At 37.7% G+C, this 22,825-nt stretch overlaps 1 protein-coding gene across 1 annotated transcript in view; it reads right to left on the reverse strand.

The window, feature by feature from the left end:
- Window positions 1-14,389, reverse strand: part of UBE2E1 (ubiquitin conjugating enzyme E2 E1) — a 45,387-nt gene extending 30,998 nt beyond the window's left edge. Inside the window, exons 1-3 of the mRNA XM_081344848.1 lie at window positions 14,312-14,389; window positions 12,792-12,973; window positions 11,794-11,844 (exon numbers count right to left, since the gene is read on the reverse strand). Of these exons, the coding sequence (XP_081200974.1) occupies window positions 11,794-11,844; window positions 12,792-12,943 (203 nt within the window). The 5' untranslated portion in view covers window positions 12,944-12,973; window positions 14,312-14,389. The remainder of the gene's footprint in view (window positions 1-11,793; window positions 11,845-12,791; window positions 12,974-14,311) is intronic.
- Between the last annotated feature and the right edge of the window lie 8,436 nt (window positions 14,390-22,825).

Here is a 22,825-nt window from a genome sequence, read left to right on the forward strand (position 1 = left end):
TCAAAGCAAAACAGTGGACAACAGTTACCATTTCTATTTTCCAAAATTGTCTAGGTCCACAGGTGGTCAACAGCCCTCCAGAAAATAAACATAGTAAGTAGATGAAGATCAGTATTTTGCACTGAAACATTTCTGACCATATCCTTGCTATACATTTAATTTAAAAATAATTTAAAATAAAAGATTAATAGTGAAAGAAAGAAACATACATTAACAGAATATAAAGTGGAAAGTTTTTTCCAAAAGAACTCTGAAATCCTGAAACTTAGTAAAACCCTTTTGGGGTTAGTTGCCCAATAAAATTTTTCACATGACATATAGGAGAAAAGGAATCTTATCTGTAACAAAGATGAATATATTATATTTAGGGTACCCTTTCAGGGTATATTATAGTCGGTGGTAGAATTAGTCAGCCTTGGCTAATCTCAAAAAACTAATCACGGTTGGTTCAAACTAGTATCTGAATAGGGAAATCCTATGGCTCTAGTAAGGAAGTCAAAAATTCCAAGAACAGTGGCAAGCTATTTCTACTTACTGCCAAGAAAATTACAGGGTCATATCCATTTAGAAACCAGAAATCTTTACAACTTGGAGCTAAGAGCAGGAAGTTATGCATACAGAACTGAGTACATAGTTACTCAGGTTAGCCATGAGAAAATGGTACATATTGGGATCTTGCTTCCTTACACATCATATAAGCAGGCCAAATCAAAACAATCTTAAAACATTAATCTTAATAAAATAAGCATGAGTTTATTTTATTTCATAACACTATAATTTCCTGCCTATACCATATTTGATGGGCTATCTTGATAATAGCAAATGGCAAAACAATTCTTATAAAATAGCAAATTTTATGACAATTATTAGCTTCTAACTTCTAAATCTCTCTTCTATGAATTACTGGGAAGACAACTGACAAAGCAACTGGTCTTTCAATGAACTGGATTATTTTACCAACTGTAATAGATGGAGAAGGGAAGATGGAAAGAACAGTCAATGGAATTAATATACAAGAAATACAGAGAAATGAAATTAGAATATGACACAATACTCTGCTTGCCTCTAGGCTCTTGGGCCCATCATTCCCTGTTCATTTTCACTTGTTTTTCCTTTACAGCAATATCACATACTGTATGTGAAGTAATGAATAGCAGCAAAACTACAAATTGCTCAAGGAGTTGGCTTAAAAAAAACACCATTCCCTCAGAAGCATAATTTGATATAGTACATAAATCTTTATGTAAGATTCACAGGTAAGCAACTTAATAATAGTAAAACTAGAAAACAATTAAAAGGTTCTCTCAAAGCAGAAGCAGTAACCACAAACTGAGAGACATACATATCCAAACAGAAGTGAGTATGCATAAAGTGGTTTGTAAAAGGGATTTTCAGATCTAAAACAAAACTGTTTACTTCTCTAGATCAATGTTTATCTTAAAGGTAAAGGTAAAGGTTCCCCCACACATCCATGCTAGTCGTTTCTGACTCTAGGGGCCGGTGCTCATCTCCGTTTCAAAGCCGAAGAGCTAACGCTTGTCCAAGGACGTCTCCGTGGTCATGTGGCCGGCATGACTAGATGCCAAAGGTGCATGGAACGCTGTTACCTTCCCACCGTAGTGGTCCCTATTTTTCTACTTGCATTTTTACGTGCTTTCGAACTGCTAGGTTGGCAGAAGCTGGGACGAGTAACAGGCACTCACTCTGTTACGCGGCACTCGGGATTCGACCCGCCAAACTGCCGACCTTCTGATCGACAAGCTCAGCGTCCTAACCCACTGAGCCACCGCGTTTATCTTAGATGATCTCAAATCAATAGATTTGAATAACAAAAGCATTTATGATCCGGAAACAAAAAAGCAAGGGTTTAGGAAACTGAACAGGTTTCAAGCAAATAGTTGTCATGTACTAAAGAAAACAGAAGTCTGGATATAAATACAATCCACTCAATATTTTTTTTTACCCAAAACATAGTTTAGGATAAATAAGACAGTTTTCTAAACAGTCTAGGAAATTTCTGTTTTAAACTTGAATTTCTACTTAATTGTGAAAATAAAAAAGCTATTTCCATCTCTGAAGTTTTCCACTTATCAAGATTATTAGCTGTAAAAGTCTATGATTTGAATAGCATGAAAAAAGAAATAAATTAAGGAAGTTCTAAATATTTATTTTTATTGTGTATATGGAAAAAAAAGCATTTGTTTTACACCTGGATTTTAGGAAACATAAGCAATATGCAGTCCCCATACACCGGTTTAATTAAACAGATCATAAACAACTGAATGACTAATTGTATACATTTTAAGATTATACTTATGGCTACATCAATTTTAGTATAAGGAGCCTTGGTGGAGCAGTGGGCTAATGCCTCCTTAAGTAACACCAGCTGCCTGCAATTAGTGCAGGTTCGCATCCCACCAGGCTCAAGGTTGACTCAGCCTTCCATCCTTCCGAGGTAGGTAAAATGAGGACCCAGATTGTTGGGGGCAATTAAGCTGACTTTGTAATAATGCCGCTTGGGGTGTGTGTGAAAGCCCTAATAAGCAGGCATATACATAGAATGAAGGCTACTGCTAAGCTTGTAAGCCGCCCTGAGTCTTCGGAGAAGGGCGGGATATAAATGGAATTAAAATAAATAAAATAAATAAATAAATTTTAGTGTCCTTTTAAGTTGATCTATTTCTAACCATTGTTACAGTTAGAACAAATTGTCCTTTCTCCCTATATTGAAAAGCATTAATTCAGGATTACTTGAAATATGATATCTTGTACATAATAGTTTACTCATCAGGAAATAGATTTTAAGACATATTTAGAGTGTAAATGACAATTTTCTAAAAACAAACTACCCACATCTTCAAAACAGTCAAGATTTCAAAATTTCTCAAAATATTTAATAATTATGTCTCTGTGTTTATCAGCCTGGACCTAAAACATAATTTTTATTTCAACAAGAATTTATACTAATATCCATGTGGGAGATTTTTATTATTTCTAGAATTTCTCTGAACAATGCTTTTTCACTTTTATTGTAACAGAATCTTTCCTATCATGGGAATTACACAGAGAAAGAAAAAAATATTAGAAAAATTAGTTTACTTTTCTGCAATCAAAAATCTACCACCATTTTCTGTGGGATTTTATGAACAGCACTATTTACATTCCACATTTTTAAAAAGCAAAGCAAAATTATATGTACTAGGTTTATATTCTTCTATAATAGAAATGGAAACTTAAGTAAGACATCATTCACGTCTTCTAAACCAGAGTTAAATCTTGGTAATTTTTAACCATAATAAAGGTGGGATACAAACAATCAAACAAATAGGTAAATAGCTACTCCTCAGTTCCTGTCACCAACTGTTAAAACTTCTGTGTTCTTTTCAACACAATGCATTTATAGTTAGGAAGTTCCAATTTAGAAGAGCTACATCTTTGAACTTCAATACAAAAAGTGCAGCACTATACTGTATGTTGCTTGCATAAACTGGACTCTCTTAGACTTTCTTTCCTAGCTTTAGAAAGTCAGCTATGATTGCCCTCAATCCATGACTTCCTAATCTCAAGGTGAGCATTATTACATTATTATTTCCAAAAGAGATCAAGGAATGGTAATAGTTTGAACAGTAGATGGGAAAATCACAGCACACCACTAAAAATTATTCCTACTTTTTTCAAAATCCAAAATTCCTGCTTTTATACATGTGTAAAGGGTTCTTTGTACTGAATAATATGTAAATATATTATCAGCTCTGAAATGTATACAATATGGACCTATTTTTGAAAAATCAGCAAATCATAAAGATAGCTAAATAATATTAAACAATATTTATAAAGAACCAAAAATAAGGATGAAAGAAACAATGTAATCTATAAAATCAATTGTAACCATTGCAACCAATTCTACATGGGAGAAACATAACGTCAAATAAAAATCAGGCTCCACAAACACCGGCTGGCAGTCAAACACCATAATCCCAAATCCTTAATCTATACCCACATTTACACCAAACAGTACCAATTTCATTAGAGCAACACAAAAATCATTAGCCATGCTACCACCCACCACGCTCGTGAGTTCATCGAAGCCTGGCACTCCACAAGCAATTCCATCAACAGACAGATTGACCTACAATCAGCCTACGAACCCCTCAGAATCCAAATCAAACACACAGCCAACCAGAGACATCACTGACCCTCAACCAACCCATGCAAGCTCTCCTCCCAACAGCAGTTCACCTCACAATTCCCCTGACCTGATGTAATCTTCCCATTACAAGACCCATCACAAGACTCACTGATGACTCACACCTGACCCTTCACAAGACCAATCACAGACCCTCACATGACACACTCACACATGAAGCCCTTATAAACAGCTCTGACACTGACATCCCATAAATTCTGCTGAAGATGTTACCTAGCCTGGTAATGAAACATTTTGAAATCAACCCACAAGCTCATAGAATGAACTTTCACCCTCAAACTTCCCACCATTCTGGTTACAGAAAAAAGTATGATATTGTATTACTCATATTTTCAAATATCAAATGCAAAGTAGTAAGATGACAAGTGAAAAAGGACAAAGTTTAATATTACGTTTATGTAATTGTCAAGTCTATAAAACACTCTGAGGTGAATATTGAAATATTTTAAAACAATACTTGAATTAGAAAACAAGATAGACATCAAGTAGCTAATTGTTTCCATTGGCTAAATTTTCTATCATCAGAACTAACATTTATCTTTGTTTTTCTATCAATATTTCTGTTCCAAAAATGTCTGGAAATCCAAGGAAGACAAATACATACTGATTAAATGCAGCCATTGTGATTATCTGGATTTTGCTTTAATTTTGAAATTAATCATTCGGAACCACAATAAAACATATATATAAGGCACCAATACATAAACTGTTACCCATATGCATCCGTCCAATCTGTTTTAAGCATAACTTGTGCTAAAATGGTGGTTTTCCTTGAAGTAAGTATAATCTGAAGGATGAAGTATACAGTATATACAAGCTGAAAATTACCAAGTGTACAATACAATATTATAGTAAGTGGATGTTTTAGTGTATAGCACTAAATGGTGCTATATGCCATTTAGTGTACAGAAGAATTCAAAATTATCAGGGATTACATAATAGGAAATTTCCAATTTAGGAAACAAGGAAGAAATCACCATGGACTCCCAAAATTCCTAAAACATTCTTTCCTGCAATTATCACTTTTTAAAATTGGAATACGGATTGTTTCTTCTTTTAGAAAAATAGAAACCACTAAAGAATATATACAGCAATAATAAACTTAACAGGGTTCTTCCCACTTTTTAATCTGAAGATACATGCAGCAATATGAAACTGCTACGATGTGAAATGACTAAACACTTGTACAAACTGGACACAGCAATTATAACAGAATAACGGAGTGGGAAAGAACCTTGGAGATCTTCTAGTTCAATTCCCTGCTCAAGCAGAAGATCCTAAACTATTTCAGATTGTTGGGGGCAATTAAGCTGACTTTGTAATAATGCCGCTTGGGGTGTATGTGAAAGCCCTAATAAGCAGGCATATACATAGAATGAAGGCTACTGCTAAGCTTGTAAGCCGCCCTGAGTCTTCGGAGAAAGGTGGGATATAAATGGAATTAAAATAAAAATAAATAAATAAATAAATGTTGTCCAATCTCTTCTTAAAACTTCCAGTGCTGTATGTATGTATGTATGTATGTATGTATGTGTGTATATATATATATATATATATATATATATATATATATATATATATATATATATATATATATATATATATATATATATATATATATATATATACATATATATATATATATATATGTTATTGAATTTGTATACCGCCCTATTCCCGTAGGACTCAGGGCGGTTTACAGGGCAGTTAAAACCATGAAATACAAAAAATTAAAATCAATTAAAACAATTAAATTAAATTCAAGCCCCAAGAGTAAATCTAAAACCCAGTTAAATTAACAACCCCACAGTCTAGACCAAACAGATCAAAGAGCCAAGTTTTCAGGTCCCGGCAAAATGCGCGAAGGTCGGGGGCAGTCCTTAGTTCCATGGGTAGTTGGTTCCATTAGGCAGGCGCACCTACAGAGAACGCCCTTCCCCTGGGAATAACCCGCACATGGTCACTAATTAAAAAAAACCCAAAATATTGCAAACATGAAATGAACTTGGCTATCACAAATTTCTCTTTCTAGCTAACAAACAAAAGAATAAAACCAAAATGCTCATCCTGGCTTAAGAGCTACAGAGTATTCCTGCCTAATGCATGCAGAATTAAAAAAACAGCTCGCTAGCTACCAATGGAAACATATTCATATATGATTCCCAGGGAAAAAAAACCCCACTATATTTCAAATTCTCAACTCTTAAAACATGGATTTGCACACACTTCCACTACCGGTGGACTATCTATATATATATTTTTTAAAAAATCAAGCTTTGGGACTGGATTAATTCTAATGCAAAGTACAGTTCAATACTGATTATCTGCAGTGTCCATGGAAGGACTTTTATTCAGAGGACATGTGGGTCAAATGACGAAAACAGGATCACACCAATATAACACAAAGCCTAGTTCCTTTATATGTGCCTTATGACAACACACACACACATAAGAAAGGGATGAAGCTTGTGTAAAAAAAAGGCTTTAGTTATTTTAATGAAATTCCATCTTCATTTCCATAATTTACAAGCCAGAAGATTCTATGCATTCCTCTGTGTTTATTAATTCCTGACAGAACATTAAATCTTAAGAAAATATGTATTTGTTATTTTTAGGTTAAAAGATTTGTAGCTGTTTTTTTATAAAAATGAAAATACATATCACCAGGGCTTTTTTTCTCATTGAATGCTCAGAATGGAGTTCCGGCACCTTTTTGGGATGGAACCTTGTAGGGTAGGCAAGGCGGGTTGTGTGACATGTGTGAGTTCCGGCACCTTTTTCTTTTACAAAAAAAGCACTGCATATCACTAATATTTACAACAGAATCCCCTGAAACTGAAAAATCTCATGAAAGGGAATATATTCCCAGGTCATAGGGAAGAAGACTGTAGTGTTAGCTTTATTTATGCATTTTGACCCGTTTTATTTATTTATTTAATTTAATTTCCTGACGAACTGCGAACAATGTTGGTACTATTCATAAAAATCTGGAGAACAGCTGAAAAAGATTTGGGTTTTTATTCAGATAGATATTACACTTTCAAATTATCAGTCTTTTTGACTGGATTATAGAGCCATTTGCACTGAGTTCTTAAGGAAAAAAACTCTTCACTTGCGTTATTCATTACTTTTCCATTACAAACGTACAGGTAGTCCTTGACTTACAATAGTTCACTTAAAGGCCATTTGAAGTTATGACGACACTGTAAAGGTGACTTACGACCATTTTTCTGACTTATGACCACTGCAGCATCCCCCGTGATCACATGCTTTACATTTGGATGCCTGACAACTGACTTACATTTATGATGGTTGCAGTGTCCCGGGGTCATATGACCACCCCTTTGCAAACTTCTGACAAGCAAAGTCAATGGGGGGAAACCAGATTTGTTTAATAATCAAGTTACTAATTTAACAGTTGCAGTGATTCACATAACAAATGTGGCAAGAAAAGTCATAACATGGAACAAAACTCACTTAACAAATTTCTCACTTAGCAACAAATTTTGGGCTCAATTGTGGTCATAGGTTGAGGACTATCTGTATTTATACAACTCTCAAATTCCATATTAATGAACATTTAAGCATACATTTATTGATATTCCATATATACAGTATCATTTCTTTATAGCTAAATGTAAGCCATTGCATATGAAACTATTTTAAAATCCATAAATTGACAAGAGAAATGTAGATCACCCTTTAATGGAAAGACTTGTCAGTTCTAAGTTAGAAAGCTGAAGTGTGCAAGGTGAACATAACTCCTCCATATTAATGAAAATTTGTATTTAAATAAAACAAATACCATTTTAAAAAAGATACTGCTTTTGTCAATACTAAAAGATTACAGACAAACCTCCTTTATGAAAACCTATTTTTATCCTATTTTTTTTTAAGGTTTATGAAAGCCTAGTGCAGGGCTTTTCAACCAGTGGTACGGATACCACTTGTGGTACATTGGCACCTGGCAGGTGCGACCATCCTAGAAAAGTGGTAGTGGGGGAGGGGAATGAGCTGAATCCGTGGCAGCACCACACAAGCCTGAGCAAGAGACGGCTGGAGCTGCAGGGCTGTCAGGGCTCAGTGGAAGCGCCAGGATCAGTGCCAGGCTCCAGCTGCAGCTTGGCGCTGATCCTGGTGTTTCTGCTGAGCCCCAAAAAAGTGCCAATCAGCTGGAATGTTGCAGCATCCCCAGGGTCTTGTGATTTACATTCAGATGCTTGGCAACTGATTCATATTTATGACAGTCACAATGTCCCAGGGTCATATGAAGTGACCAAAACCTGCTGCAACCACCCAGCAGAAGGGGGGAAATAAAAACCAAACACCCCCCTACCCCACCCCTGCTGCCAATCCTCAACAGAAATGTTCACAACAATGAAAACCTCGGACAGGAGGAAGAGCACTGCCAGGCGGGCAGGAAGGTGTCTTGCTCGGCTGTGGCTTGGGGGGTACTTTTTTCAGTGTCATTGTAACTTCGAACAGTTGTAAGTCGAGGACTACCTGTACTTCATCACTTTTTTCCTTTTTTTGGTCATCAAGTTTTTGACACCTTGGTAGGCAACTGGTGGTACTCAGATGTTGCCATAACCTAAAAGTGGTACAATGGGTGAAAAGATTGAAAAGCCCTGGCCTAGTGGGTGACTGGATTTGCTATTCAGACATCAGTTTTTTTGATACATACTTGTTCAATATGTTGCACTGAAATAGTTATGTACACAAGTCTCTATAGTATGGACAGTTTCTAGTTTTTCCATACATGGTCTCAAAGAGCACCAGGTCAATAAAGAAAAGCTCTTGGTCAACATCTGGAGCATTTCAAACCAAGATTTAAACAGAGACCATAAAATGAGGTGAAACTTGATCACTTGAAAAGTATTGCCATGTGAAAGGAAAGAGTTGCCATAAGATTATTATCAGGTATAGAACAAAGGAGGAGGTCTAAGGGCAATGAAGATGGTCACATGTTATGAAGGAGATGGAAGAGAAAGCTGTTATGAAAAAAAACCAATCCAGAATAGCTATACAGCACTATTTCACCAGAAAACTTTAATTTTAGTTACCATTTTCTAAGCATCACATTTGGACACAAATTTCTTACAAATCAAGGACTGAGATTCTATTCAAAGTAGCTTATAATCAATGGTCATTTATATGACAATTACTTAAATTTTCTTCAATTTACCCCCAAAACCTAGTACATTACTATTCATTACATTAATGTTAGGAAGCTGCCAGCCAGGCAAGAAGGAGCGCTCAAGTGGGAATTAACCTTGAATCCAAGAGATCTAGGTTTAATCCCCCTCTCCCATAACTTTCAGGGTCTTTATCTATTTGTTCCCAAGAGTAGGCAAGCAGTCTGGGGACATTCCTGTATTATATGCGGGATATAATAAGTAGTCCATTTAAACTCTACATGTGAATTTGATTGCTTCTGCCTGACAATTAACTTACACCACACATATTCAGATCAAGCTGGAAAATCTTAGTTTTTCAAGCACAATCTACACAAAACATAAGCAGATAGTCATTGACAATGCTTCACCTTGGCCTGAAGCCAAATGATTGAATTAAAAAAAAAGAAAGTTATAACAATATGGGTCTGTTGGCAGACTTCTTAAACAAAAAAGGATATCTGAAAAATAAAGTAGTTGCCCGTCACGATTAACATTAAGATACCAAGACATCTCTGCTTATTAACTGTAATTGAGTGAAATAGTTTTCACCTAAAACAGTATTTACAAACTTGCCATCTTTTGTGCTTTCTTATCAATCCTAATCCCAAGTCTTCAGAACCCCTGGACAAGGACACCTGAATGCCATGAACTACCTTGAAGCCTAGAATTTAAAATATTTAAATTGTATTTACTTATTTAGTATATCAACTCATATCACAATGATATTTCTACTCCTCATATGTTAAGTAGATAATTTTAACACTATCGGCCTATACATTAGGTACTTAAATCAGTTGTTGCATTTCTTGTGCCAATCATTTTAATATGACATCTGTGCTGGCTAGAACAGTTATTTGGTGAAAATTGCTCTATATATTTATATAAAAAAGAATTTTAATATGTTTAATGCAAAAAAGATAACACTTTCTGTACTACACTACATTATATCAAAACTCAAGAACTTTATCAGAAAACAGAATTACTGCAAAATGTATTTCTTTTCTTATTCTTTTGAACAATTATGAGTATAAATAATAACTACTTTTCTTTGATGTGAACAATGAATTTAAAAAGAAAAAAATTCATAATATACATTTTTATTTACTTACATAATCATAAATATACGACTCTTATGATCACTAGATTGCTTGTAGCATAAGCCAATCTCTGTCCCTCAAAAGTCTTGAGCAAAACAAGTATATTTTCATGTGTTTTAAAATGTATGATTCCCAGAAAAAGGAGCCACATTTACTATCATTATATTTTGCCAAAATAGAGATGTGAAAGATACTAGATTCAAACATGAGCTGTTTAAACAGAGTTATCTACTGAAAGTATCCCATGAAGATCTCGGTACAAACTTTTATTCAAAAAGTGTGGGCTGGAAAGAGAAAGAAGATGGTTCAATATTGGATGCAGAGCATAGATCAGAGGTGTCAAACTGCCGGCCCGCAGGCCGGACGCGTCACGACAAAACCGTGCCCACCCCATTGCCGGCAATGGGGAAAAAGCTCCGATACGTCGTGCGACGTCATGAGTTTGACACCCCTGGCATAGATGATGTTTACAACCACCATAAATTAAAATGGTGTGCAGTTTCCATAGCATGACAGCCCTCACTAATCAGAGAAATATTTTCTGTTCTTGTGCCAGAGTGATAGTCAGAAAATCTACTCAACCTCTTATTCAAAACAAAAGATTTTACTACTTCCTAACTAAATGCAAAGGGCTAGATAAATTAAGCGACAGCAGACACTTTCCAAAAATGTTTAAATCTTTTAAAAGACAACTCAGAGCTGGTTTATAAAAGACAACATCCCCAGGATATGCTATTTACAGATAACACAGGGACTTAAGGTATACCCTGATCACCTTAAAATTACATTCTGTAACACACATTACTTTTGTGCACAGAGATAGAAGAGATATTTCCTCTTTATTCACAAATCTGTCATAAAGAAGACAATATTAAAAATATTTATGAAAGTAAAAGTGACAAAAAGGAAATGTGCTTTATATGCAACCATTTTTCAGTAAAACAAAAACAAAATTCACATCTGAAACTCACATCCTGAATTTTAAAGCCCATAAAGAACCATTTTACACAGTCCAATTCTTCAACAAAGGTTTTCAGTGTCATTGTTCAGAACGAAAAATGGTCTTTTAAAAAAACTTATATATAGCAATTTGATTGAGCACTGTGACTCTAATAATATGAGACATGATGTCTTTGTATTCCGCCTTTCCCTGCTATCCTGCATGAATTGGATGAAAGTCGATAATATAGTATAATGCCATCAGATGATATTTCTTACTTAAACATTAGTAACAGGACATGGAAGAAAATATAGGATGGCATTGTAATTTCCACACTTGTAATGTATAACTTGTAGAAGTATCAATACATACCTGCAGTTGGGAGGTGGATCTAAGGTGATGTCAGCTAATTCCTTTTGAATCCTATGACAATAAAGAACGAAGGTTCATTATTTTGTGGAGTTAGTTTGATCTGCTTTTATGTTTCCCTATTAACAGAAGTGAAAGAAAATTGCAGATTTACAAAACAGAGCTAGTCAACATTTCCTAATATTTCCTAATCAATATTTTTATCACTTAAATGCAAGGCAATAGACAAAGAGGCATGAAATATTCCTTCTTTTTCCCTCCCCAAACAAGACACTGATCTATTCTTCTCTATATAAATTCCTAATGAAAACCTGCTTCTTTTATTTTTATTGTTTCTGTTATCATAATAATAGAAACAAGATACAGAGAACTAGATCTATTAGGCAACTTGGTGAATATACTGCTTCAAATTCCTGTCACAGAGCAAACATACATAAGAAGGATCATACCACAAAGGTGGTATAATATAAATATTTGCAGTTGTAATTGACATTGACAAACAAGTCTTGCTATTGAAGCAAAACATATTTTACATGAAAGTCTTAAAATATGTACTGAATTCAAATTGATTTGAAAAACAGAAATTGCTAATTGAAATGCACATTATAATAAAAAGCAGAGTCCCCATTTCATAAAAAACAAATATTTTGTCATATAGTCTGATTATGTTAAAGCAGCAACCAAACATAAAACAATCTTTACACTCCTTATGTTAAGACCTTTCTTCAAATAGGTGAAGAGCTATGTAGTAAGTCAGCAGGAATTTACACTCTTGGTTTCAAGTCACATGCTTTTAACTTTTCTCACATCCATATCAGTAATATAGACAAATGCTAAGAAGAAAGTTATCAGGAAAATAATCCACCTTTAAAGGAATGGTGATTCTGATTTGGAAAAAGTTGTTATCTTTCACAAAGAGGAGTTAAACAGGGATATTGAAAAGAGTAAAATCACATTTTAAAAGGCAGCAAATAAAGGTTCTAGATAAAAGACAATCTCACCTTTTTGCGCTGGTGGAAAGGAGCTTGGAATTTTTACTCATGCTGACTTTACTTTCTTTCTTCTTAGGTGTGTTTGTCTCTTTCTCAGTCTGTTGGTTGGAGGATGAAGATGAAGAAGAGCTGGTGCTAGCCCTTGAATCGTCATCCGACATAGTTCCCCCCCACTATAGCTCCACCCAAACCTGGAGAAGAAATACCACAAGGAACAGGGAGGGAAACTGAGAATTACTAATCACTGCATGTGTGTGTGGTGTGTGTGCGTGTGCATGTGTGTATGTGACTGTCTGTTTCTCTGTGTATACAAGCCTCAAGATTCTAACTCTTGGGAAACATTTTCTTCTCCCATTGCAGAGAAATATAGATTAAAAGAGGAAAAAGAAGTAAGTCTCCTCTGCTTCTGCTTCAATAACATTTAGTGCTAGTTCCATCTCTAGAAAGGAGGGGGAGATAAGGAAAATAAGGGTGACATAGGAAGGAAGGGAAAACAGGGTTACTGAGACGAAATAATTTCCTTAAAAGTCTCCTCTTGCAGTTTTTTTATTTGAGTGAGACTTACCAAGACCCCTCTCCCAAACATCCAATCCCAAGACACAGGCACATAGAGAAGCCACTACCAACAGTAATTCACTGCCTCTTAAGCATTAAGAAATGTTGGTGGGAAAGCAAGGGAATCCTTATTTACAAGCTTAGGCAGAAAGAAGAAATTACCATTTGGAAAGAGGGCGGTACTAAGAAAGGCTGATCAAAAGTAAAGGTAGTAGGGCGATATTTTAGGAGATTAGTAAAGAAATTTAGAACCCCGAGATGAGGAATAGGAATACAATACTTCTCAGGAAGTGTATTACCCATGACTACTAATTTAAAGTGGGGGGAGGGATGATCGGAAAAGAGATGAGGTGCATGTAGGGGTGGGAGATTTGCAGCTTTCGGCCACCATTTGTGTGTTAAGGGCGATAGGAATTTCTGAAAGGCGTGTGTGGGGGTATTTAGGTATCTCTACAATTTAAAACAGCTTCTCCAACGGGACTCCCTGCCCCCAGATCTTTTCGCTGCCTGCTGAAACCCCCTCCCATTTCCTGCTACCCGCTTCTCAATCCGGAGACCCCCTTCTTTCACTTCAGCCCTCTCCCCCACCAAATTTCTTCCTCTCCAGCCCATCTTTCGCCTCCATTCACAAGCAGGAGGTGGGGGTGATGGTGGAAGAAGAGCTGCACATCGAGGCACTTCTCCTGCCACTCCGGCCTCTTGCCGCTCAGCCGAAGGGACAGCTGGGCTGGGGGCGATATCTGGCCGTCCCAGAAAGGATCACCCCAAATCCTTTCCCTTCCTCCCTCCCCCCCCCCCCCGGTCTCCTTTACCAACCCATGTCGTTCTCCCATCTCTCGCTTTCCCCGGGCAACCACAAAGCCCCACCGGGTCGCTTTCCCCCGTTTTTCCCTCAGAGCTTGTCCGGACCAAGCCGTGACCCAGGAAAGGGGAGCTGTGTCTGGTCGTGGCGATGGGGTGCCCCTTCCCCATACCTCTCCCTTTGTGTCTGGCTGCTCCTCCTCGGTGCGGCTGGGCCTGGCCACTCGTGTGTCTCTCGCAGGGAGAGAAGCGGAAGTGCTGCAACAGCAACTATTAAACAGGCAATGGCTTCCCTGCCTGGCTCAACCCCCCCTCCTTTCCCCCCCCCGCCAAGCAGGGAGGGCATCCAGCTAATCGGTACTCTAGTACTCTATACACATACACACACCACACATACATACACACACATAAACACAACTCTCGTACTACTTATCAATGGGCAGGGGGTCAGTATCTAAAGAGGCACCGCTGCCCCATCCCAAGAGTGTTTCCCTTGGGTCATGTCTCTATTCTCAAAATGCGCCCTGAAGATTTTCAGATGAGCAACGGGGAAAGGGGGATAGGTATCCCTCCCCCCAGGCTTGTGAGGCGAATCTCCCCTTTCCTGGAGCAAACGGGTAATACTCCACACCTTGACACGGTACTCTTCAGAGGACTTTAAAAATAATGATAATGACAACAGCAGCATGAATAATAAATCAGATGTGCGCTTTAAAAGAAGTGTCTGACAGGGAAGACGAGCAGAGGCTCCCACCCCACACTCACATTCCTAACAGTCGGGTTTTTTCTTTTCTTTTTACCTGTAAGGACGAGAGCATAAAAGTTGAGGGGAGAAGGAAGTGTCCAAGTAAAATAGAATATTGGAAAGTGAGTCAGATTTAAAAATTATCTTTTTCCTTTACTCTCTTTTTTACACACACACACACACACACACACACACACACACACACACAGAGAGAGAGAGAGAGAGAGAGAGAGAGAGAGAGAGAGAGAGAGAGAGAGAGAGAGAGAGAGAGAGAGAGAGAGAGAGACCAATTTTGCAGGCAATAAGTCTGCTCTCACCTATCTTCTCCCGGGATTTGACTTGTACATGTTTCTGTTTTTCCATGTCTGTATCACTTAGAACGCATACTCTTTTCCTCTAACTTAATCTGCTACTTTAACTTTATCTTTGTAGTAGTGGTGGAGAGGGTCTTGTTTTTACTTTATTGCTTATTTTAAATAAAGCAATTCGTAACCATTTAAGTTTCTGGTACTTCAAACAATAGAGAGCTATCATTAAGAAACTATAGTCACAATCTAAACAGAGTTGTTGATGGCAATCTGTAGATTCTGGCACCATTGTGTTTTAGAAAATGATAGTGCTTGATTGTTTAAACTGTTAAAAACATGTCATCTTAGTAAAATGTTTATTAACATCCACATTATATCATGTTTCTCACTTGGCTCTTGTCTTCTCAGATATGTTCATAATGTTGAAACCCATTGAATAACATCGGGAACTATAATGTTATAGATCCTATTCTGGGATTTTTATGAACATGTCTGAAATTGGCAGCAGACTGAAACAAAATCAGTCTTATTTTCAGATGTATTACTGACAAACCTATGAGGACCCAGATTGTTGGGGGCAATTAAGTTGACTTTGTAATAATGCCGCTTGGTTGGGGGCGAAAGCCCTAATAAGCAGGCATATACATAGAATGAAGGCTACTGCTAAGCTTGTAAGCCGCCCTGAGTCTTCGGAGAAGGGCGGGATATAAATGGAATTTTAAAAAAAACAACTTCATTTGTTTTTCCCCCTTTAAACTGTTACACTGATATGCTATTTGTAAGAGACAAGTTATGTGATGGTATATTAATTAGATATATAAATAGCTGAAGTTTCTCACATATTGTCAGGTTCAGCATTATTGTTAGTGAAGAAAGAAAGCACTGGCTTTGTCCTTCTTTCTACTTATTTCTGAGTCAACATGAATAGGATTGCACTATTAATTCAACCTAGAACAGGAAAGGCCATTCAAAAGGCATGCTAGCAAGATCCAATAGAGTGGATGCATTCAGCTGGACAGTCTTTTTCTTTCTTTACGGGTTTCTGTTTGTGTAAAATAAATGACATAATATTCTTATTTAACACTGAAGTCCAAACTGAAGCAAGTTGGAATTTTTTTACATGCAGAAAATATAGTTTGCTCATACCAAGTCACCGACATTTTTCAGTTTCACCTCTTTAGCATCCTAGAATCCTAGAACTGGAAAGAATCATTTAGATCATTAAGTTCAACCCCTTGCTCAATGTAAGAATCCGATTTAAAGCCTCTCAAACAGATGGCCGTCTTGCTTCCTGTGAACATACTCAATTATGGGAAGTCCATCGTCTCTTTAGTAATTGGTTCTACTGTGAAACTGCTCACTCTTAAAGGTTTTTTTTTCTAACAGCCTTTTAGAATTTGCCTTAAAACTAAGGGGCACTACATAGTTAATAAAAGCAATATTGCTCACATATCTTGTGTGGATAGAGTAAAGGGAGAAAAGTCAGCACTCCAAATGGCTTTTAAACAGTTGTGTAATTTGATTCACTGCAACATTTCTTTCATATGGAGTCCAGCTGTTTCCCTCACCCTACCCTTATTAAACCAGAAGACGAATCTGTCTCTGAAAAAGGCCATATATTTAAACAAGGGATATCTCATATGTATTGTAATATATATTGTGAATTTCAGACTTAAATATGTCAATGGGGATGGAAAGCCCAAACCATGTGAGCTAATTTTCCAATTCCAATTCGATTTGCAGCAGCAAGAAATAGTTGCCAATCCATTTTGCACACTTCTTTTCTATTATATTACTCACTTTTTAAGATCAAAAGAGACTGATTTAAGAACAACTTGCTGTTCATTTTCAGGACAGGATTTTCAAATTCATTATTCCAAAGTTTGGTTTGCTGGTTAAATAAGTACTTCCTTTATTTTTTGGGTTTGGAGCTCCATTGACTTGCATATAAATATCATGGAACTTACTGAAACTACCTTCTTAGTGAATATGTATAAAATTAGATTATTACAAATATATTTTAATTTTGCTTTATTTATATTTCATTTTTTTCCAATATAAAAAGAGATCTGAATTTGCCTCAGTGATCCAGGATATCTAGAAAGTTGTTGTTGTTAGCTGCAAAGTCGTGTCCGACCCATCGCGACCCTATGGACAACATTCCTCCAGGCCTTCCTGTCCTCTACCATCATCTGGAGTCCATTTAAGCTCACGCCTACTGCTTCAGTGACTCCATCCAGCCACCTCATTCTCTGTCGTCCCCTTCTTCTATTGCCCTCGATCTTTCCCAGCATTAGGCTCTTCTCCAGTGAGTCCTTCCTTCTCATTAGGTGGCCAAAGTATTTGAGTTTTAGCTTCAGGATCTGGCCTTCTAAAGAGCAGTCAGGATTGATCTCCTCTAGGACTGACCGGTTTGATTGCCTTGCAGTCCAAGGGACTCGCAGGAGTCTTCTCCAGCACCATAGTTCAAAGGCCTCAATTCTTTGGCGCTCAGCCTTTCTTATGGTCCAACTTTCACTGCCATACATTGCAACTGGGAAGACCATAGCCTTGACTATACGCACTTTTGTTGACAGGGTGATGTCTCTGCTTTTTAGTGTGCTGATCTAGAAAGTAAAGCTTGTCTTCTAGGCCTACATAATTGTCAAGAGGAAAGAGCCAAGTTGATAAATTAAAAATACTTGTAGGCTGCAGAGAAAAGCATGGATTGGTTGTTTTGCAGCTAATGGAAGGGCAGAAGCCCTGGAACTGACTGTGGTGGCCATAAATCTATTACTTAAAAACCCCCGAGTAGTATAAGCTTGATTGGCCACAGGTTGCAGAGGCCTGATCTAGATGATAAAAAGAAGTTACACTATGTGTGTGTTTTTGAAATACTTCATTTCTGTCGATAGTATTTCCTCAGGTAGGGTATTCCTTCATAATTGAATCTTTTAAAACAGGGGTGTCAAACTGCCGGCCTGTGGGTTGGATGCATCACACCAAAACCGCGCCCACCCCATTGCTGGCAATGGGGAAAAAGTTGCTATACGTCGCGACATGTCACATGACGACTGAAGTGTAGTGGGTTAACACACACAAGATGATGCCAGGCAGTGAATTCAGCTCTTTATTTGTAGAGAAGAACCAGCAACAGAATGGGCTACCTGTGCCCTTTATATACTCTGGCTGCTGAGCTGACAGCCAATCACTTTAACCAGGCTTTCCCTAACCCTAACCCTAACCCCACTAAATTAGTCCTTCGGCCTTCAACTACGAGGACATCCAAACGCCCCCGGAACCCCTTGAACCCCACGGACAATGTGACTTCCCCCTTAATTTTAATTGGAGTGCTTTGGAAATCTGCTAATTTGATATCGGAAGGCCTCAACTTGACCCACCGCTGACTCTGGTTGCACACGTGTTCAAAAGTCTCATTTGAAATTACTGAGACCGCTGAACCGGAGTCCAGTTCCATCTTTCAGGGAATCCCCTGTAAACGGATATCCAATTTGATTTTTGGGGTGAGTCGCCGGTGATCCCCAGTGTTAAGGAATTTGTTGTGCAGAGGTCTCCTTGTGCTACCAAGGAGTTGCACAGACAAGGAAGGGTACTGAGAGCAGTAAAAGTCACACAAGAATACACTGAGTTATAAAAACAAAAAGTAGTTTACTTTTGAGGTGGTGTAAGAACAAAAATGCACAGTCAAAAATAAACAGTCCAGGTCATACACAATAGCAACAGTCCAAGGAGTAATCCAAACTACAAAGTCTTCTTACCGGTCCAGAGGTCAATACACAGTTCAGGTTTACAACAGTAGTAAACCAACAGCAGAGCAAAAACAGTAATAGTAGAGATCAGTGAATTCAGAGAGAGAGAGAAGCTACGTTCCTAGCTTCCTCTTATGGCCATGAGCACACTTACACACCCATTGGCCAATTAACTTCTTAAAGTCATAGCATTATGGTTAATATATTTTCAACCCAACATTGTAGGCTAACACCATATGCCTAACATTCTCCCCTTTGGGTAGAATAATATATAACTCTTACAATCTTATGCACATTCTTTCACAATTAACATTGTGTTTCACAGCACTTTGTACCTTCGTAAAATGGTCTGCAATATTTACATCAGATGAACAATACTCTAGCTGTATTAAATTATCTTTGACACATTGTCTGACATTTAAATAACGAAGATCAATATGTTTAGATCTTGTTCTTACTGCAGCATTATTAGCCATCTTTATCGCAGCTTGATTGTCCTCATACACAATAAATGGATCATTTACATCTAAACCCATATCTAACAATAATTGTTTGTACACTAGCAGTTCTGTACATAACACTGATAGACATGAAAATTTAGCCTCCATTGTAGACAAGCTTATGTGTTTCTGTCTAAGACTTCAACTCCCTGTTTATTGCAGCTTTCCATGATGCCTGTTCCTTTTCAGGATACATCCTGATCTCATCATAGTTAGATGGCTCTACACTAACTTGACATATTATACTGGCTTCATAGCGATCAGGTGGATGTCTGATGCGCGTTGAACGCCAAGGAATTAGAGTTTTGAGTTTCTGACTCCTTTCCTTCCTCTGATTCCTCTTTTATCTCCCCTATCTCCTCTTTATCTTTTATATTTACAGGAGATGCATTATCATTACTAGTTACGTTATCAGAGGAGTTCTCAAACACTAGAGGATCAGTATTAACAGTTACTTGCTCTAGTCTATCCCAACCAACGTGCTCAAGGAATTTTGCACTAGCACTGTTATATACATTAGTTGTGCCTCGTTCCCAGAAACGATAGGATCTGTGGTTAGCTTCATAACCTACGAAGTATAATTGCCTAGCCCTATGTTGGCCTTTACTCCTGAGTTGTGCAGGAATGTGGACCCAAGCTGGGGTGCCAAACGTGTGCAGGTAATCAAGGTTTGGTTTTCTACCATGCCATATGGTATATGGTATTTTACCAGTAGAAGTATTAACAACTATATTCAGAACATGGTTTGCACATTTTGCTGCCTCCCCCCACAGTCTATCTGTTAAGCCTGAATCTCTTAACATGGTTCTAATCATGGCTTGTAATGTTTGCCCACGTCTCTCAACAAATGCATTATGTTGAGGCCTATAGGTGGCTGGACGTTTATGCTCAATGCCAGCTGATTCTAGCATATCAACAAAGCGCTTGTTTGTGAATTCAGTACCATTATCAGTAATTATACACTGAACCTTTCTCTTTGTTTTTCTCTCCACAAACTTCAGCCAGTTTGCAAATTGTTGGAAAGTGTCTGCCTTTGACTTAAGCAGATAACAAAATCCATATCGAGAGTAGTGGTCAAGGATACTCAAAATATAACATGACCCTCCTAAACTTGGCTTCATGGGTCCAATTAAATCAGCAAACACAACTTCCAAAGGAACAGTTGTTTTGAAGCCGTTTAACCTGTTTGCAGGAGTTGCCTCACTCTTTTCCTGACTACAGGCATTGCAATTCAAATACTTACTACATGGCTTCAGTTTAACTCCTTCTACTAATTCCACTGTTTTACGTAGTGAGTTAAAGTTTACATGCCCTAACCGCCTATGCAATAAATGTATACATTCATCATGTGGCTTCTTGTTCTCACATATTGAGTTAGCTTTAACTGTACTAACCTGGTTACTTGTGAGAATGAATAAACCATCTTTCAAATTAGCAGTTACACAGGTTCCATTCCTCTCAATAGTGCATTGCTCCCCTCTGAATGTTACCACAAACCCAACTTTAACCAATTCCCTTACAGATAACAGGTTGAATCTTAGTTTAGGTATATATAACATAGGTAACTGTTCATCAATGCATGGACAATAGGAATTACCTTCACCAGAGGCCTTCATCCTCCAACCGTTGGCCAGTGAAACATATTGGTTGCTGTTTTTCATATTAACAAACCTCTTTTTCTCTTTAGTAATGCATTGTGAAGCCCCACTATCAACAACCCACAATTCATTGTTTCTGGATGTTGGTTCACCAGAAATAGCCAAACCAATGCTCTTTTTAGCCTTCCCACTGCTATTCACATTCTGTTTTTTACCCTTTCTACAGAATTTGGCTATATGCCCTCTAGCCCCACAAGAATAACATTTCTTGACGTTGTAAGCAGTGGTAAATTGCTGCTCCTCTTGTGGCTGTGTCTCTCTCAGCTGGTCTCTGTCACGCCTCCTTCTGGACTCTTCCAGCAGTCTCCCAGTAATGTTAGTCAATGTCAGTTCCTCTCTGGTCAGGACTTCCAAAGAAGAAACATACTCATCATAACTCTCATCCAAAGATGACAGAATAATGTAGACCTGATGCAACTCTGAAAAAATCAGCTCCTTTTCATGAAGCTCTTGAAAAGTTGCCTTCATGTAATTTAAATGGGTCAGCATATCTCCATTCTTCTGCAGATGAGCCCTAAACAGCTTACGTGTAAGGTGTATATGTGCACCCACACTGTCACGAACATAAAGCCTTCGCAAAACGCCCCAACACCTAGCAGCAGACTCCTCACCACGAATATGGACAAGCTGCTGGTCATTCAGTGTTAGTCCAATAATGCAAAGAGCTTTCTCATTGCTACGTTTAAAGTTGTCTAACTTCTTTGCATCCTCTTCGTCATCTGGATCCCAAGCAGTAGTATCTGGTGGGTTATTTACAACAGCCCATAGTCCTTCCTTGCGCAAAAGCAAGCAGCATCTTGTGGACCAGGAAACATAGTTTGTCCCATCCAACCGGGTTATCCAGGAGCTGCCTGACAACAGTTCTTGTGCCATTTTACACCAAATACAAGCTCAGCTAGGAATACTGTGTGTACTAACTCTCAGTACAGGCCTGGGCCCATAACCAGTGTTAAGGAATTTGTTGTGCAGAGGTCTCCTTGTGCTACCAAGGAGTTGCACAGACAAGGAAGGGTACTGAGAGCAGTGAAAGTCACACAAGAATACACTGAGTTATAAAAACAAAAAGTAGTTTACTTTTGAGGTGGTGTAAGAACAAAAATGCACAGTCAAAAATAAACAGTCCAGGTCATACACAATAGCAACAGTCCAAGGAGTAATCCAAACTACAAAGTCTTCTTACCGGTCCAGAGGTCAATACACAGTTCAGGTTTACAACAGTAGTAAACCAACAGCAGAGCAAAAACAGTAATAGTAGAGATCAGTGAATTCAGAGAGAGAGAGAAGCTACGTTCCTAGCTTCCTCTTATGGCCATGAGCACACTTACACACCCATTGGCCAATTAACTTCTTAAAGTCATAGCATTATGGTTAATATATTTTCAACCCAACATTGTAGGCTAACACCATATGCCTAACACCCAGTGTTATATATTTTGAAATTTATTTATTTATTTGTTTGTTTTATTGGATTTATATACCGCCCTTCTCCCGAAGGACTCAGGGTGGTGTACAGGGCAGTTAAAACACAATATACAAAGTTAAAAATAAATTAAATTAAATTAACCCAACAAGTAAATTACATTCTAAAAATTTAAAATTCCAATCCCTCAGTCCAGGCCGGCAAGCTCAAATAACCAAGTTTTCAGGTTGCAGCGAAATTAGCAAAGGTCGGGAGCCGTCCGGAGCTCAACAGAGAGGTGGTTCCAGAGGGCAGGCGCGCCCACAGA

Source organism: Vipera berus, assembly GCF_964194415.1.
Source record: "Vipera berus genome assembly, chromosome: Z".
NCBI classification, from domain to species: domain Eukaryota; kingdom Metazoa; phylum Chordata; class Lepidosauria; order Squamata; family Viperidae; genus Vipera; species Vipera berus.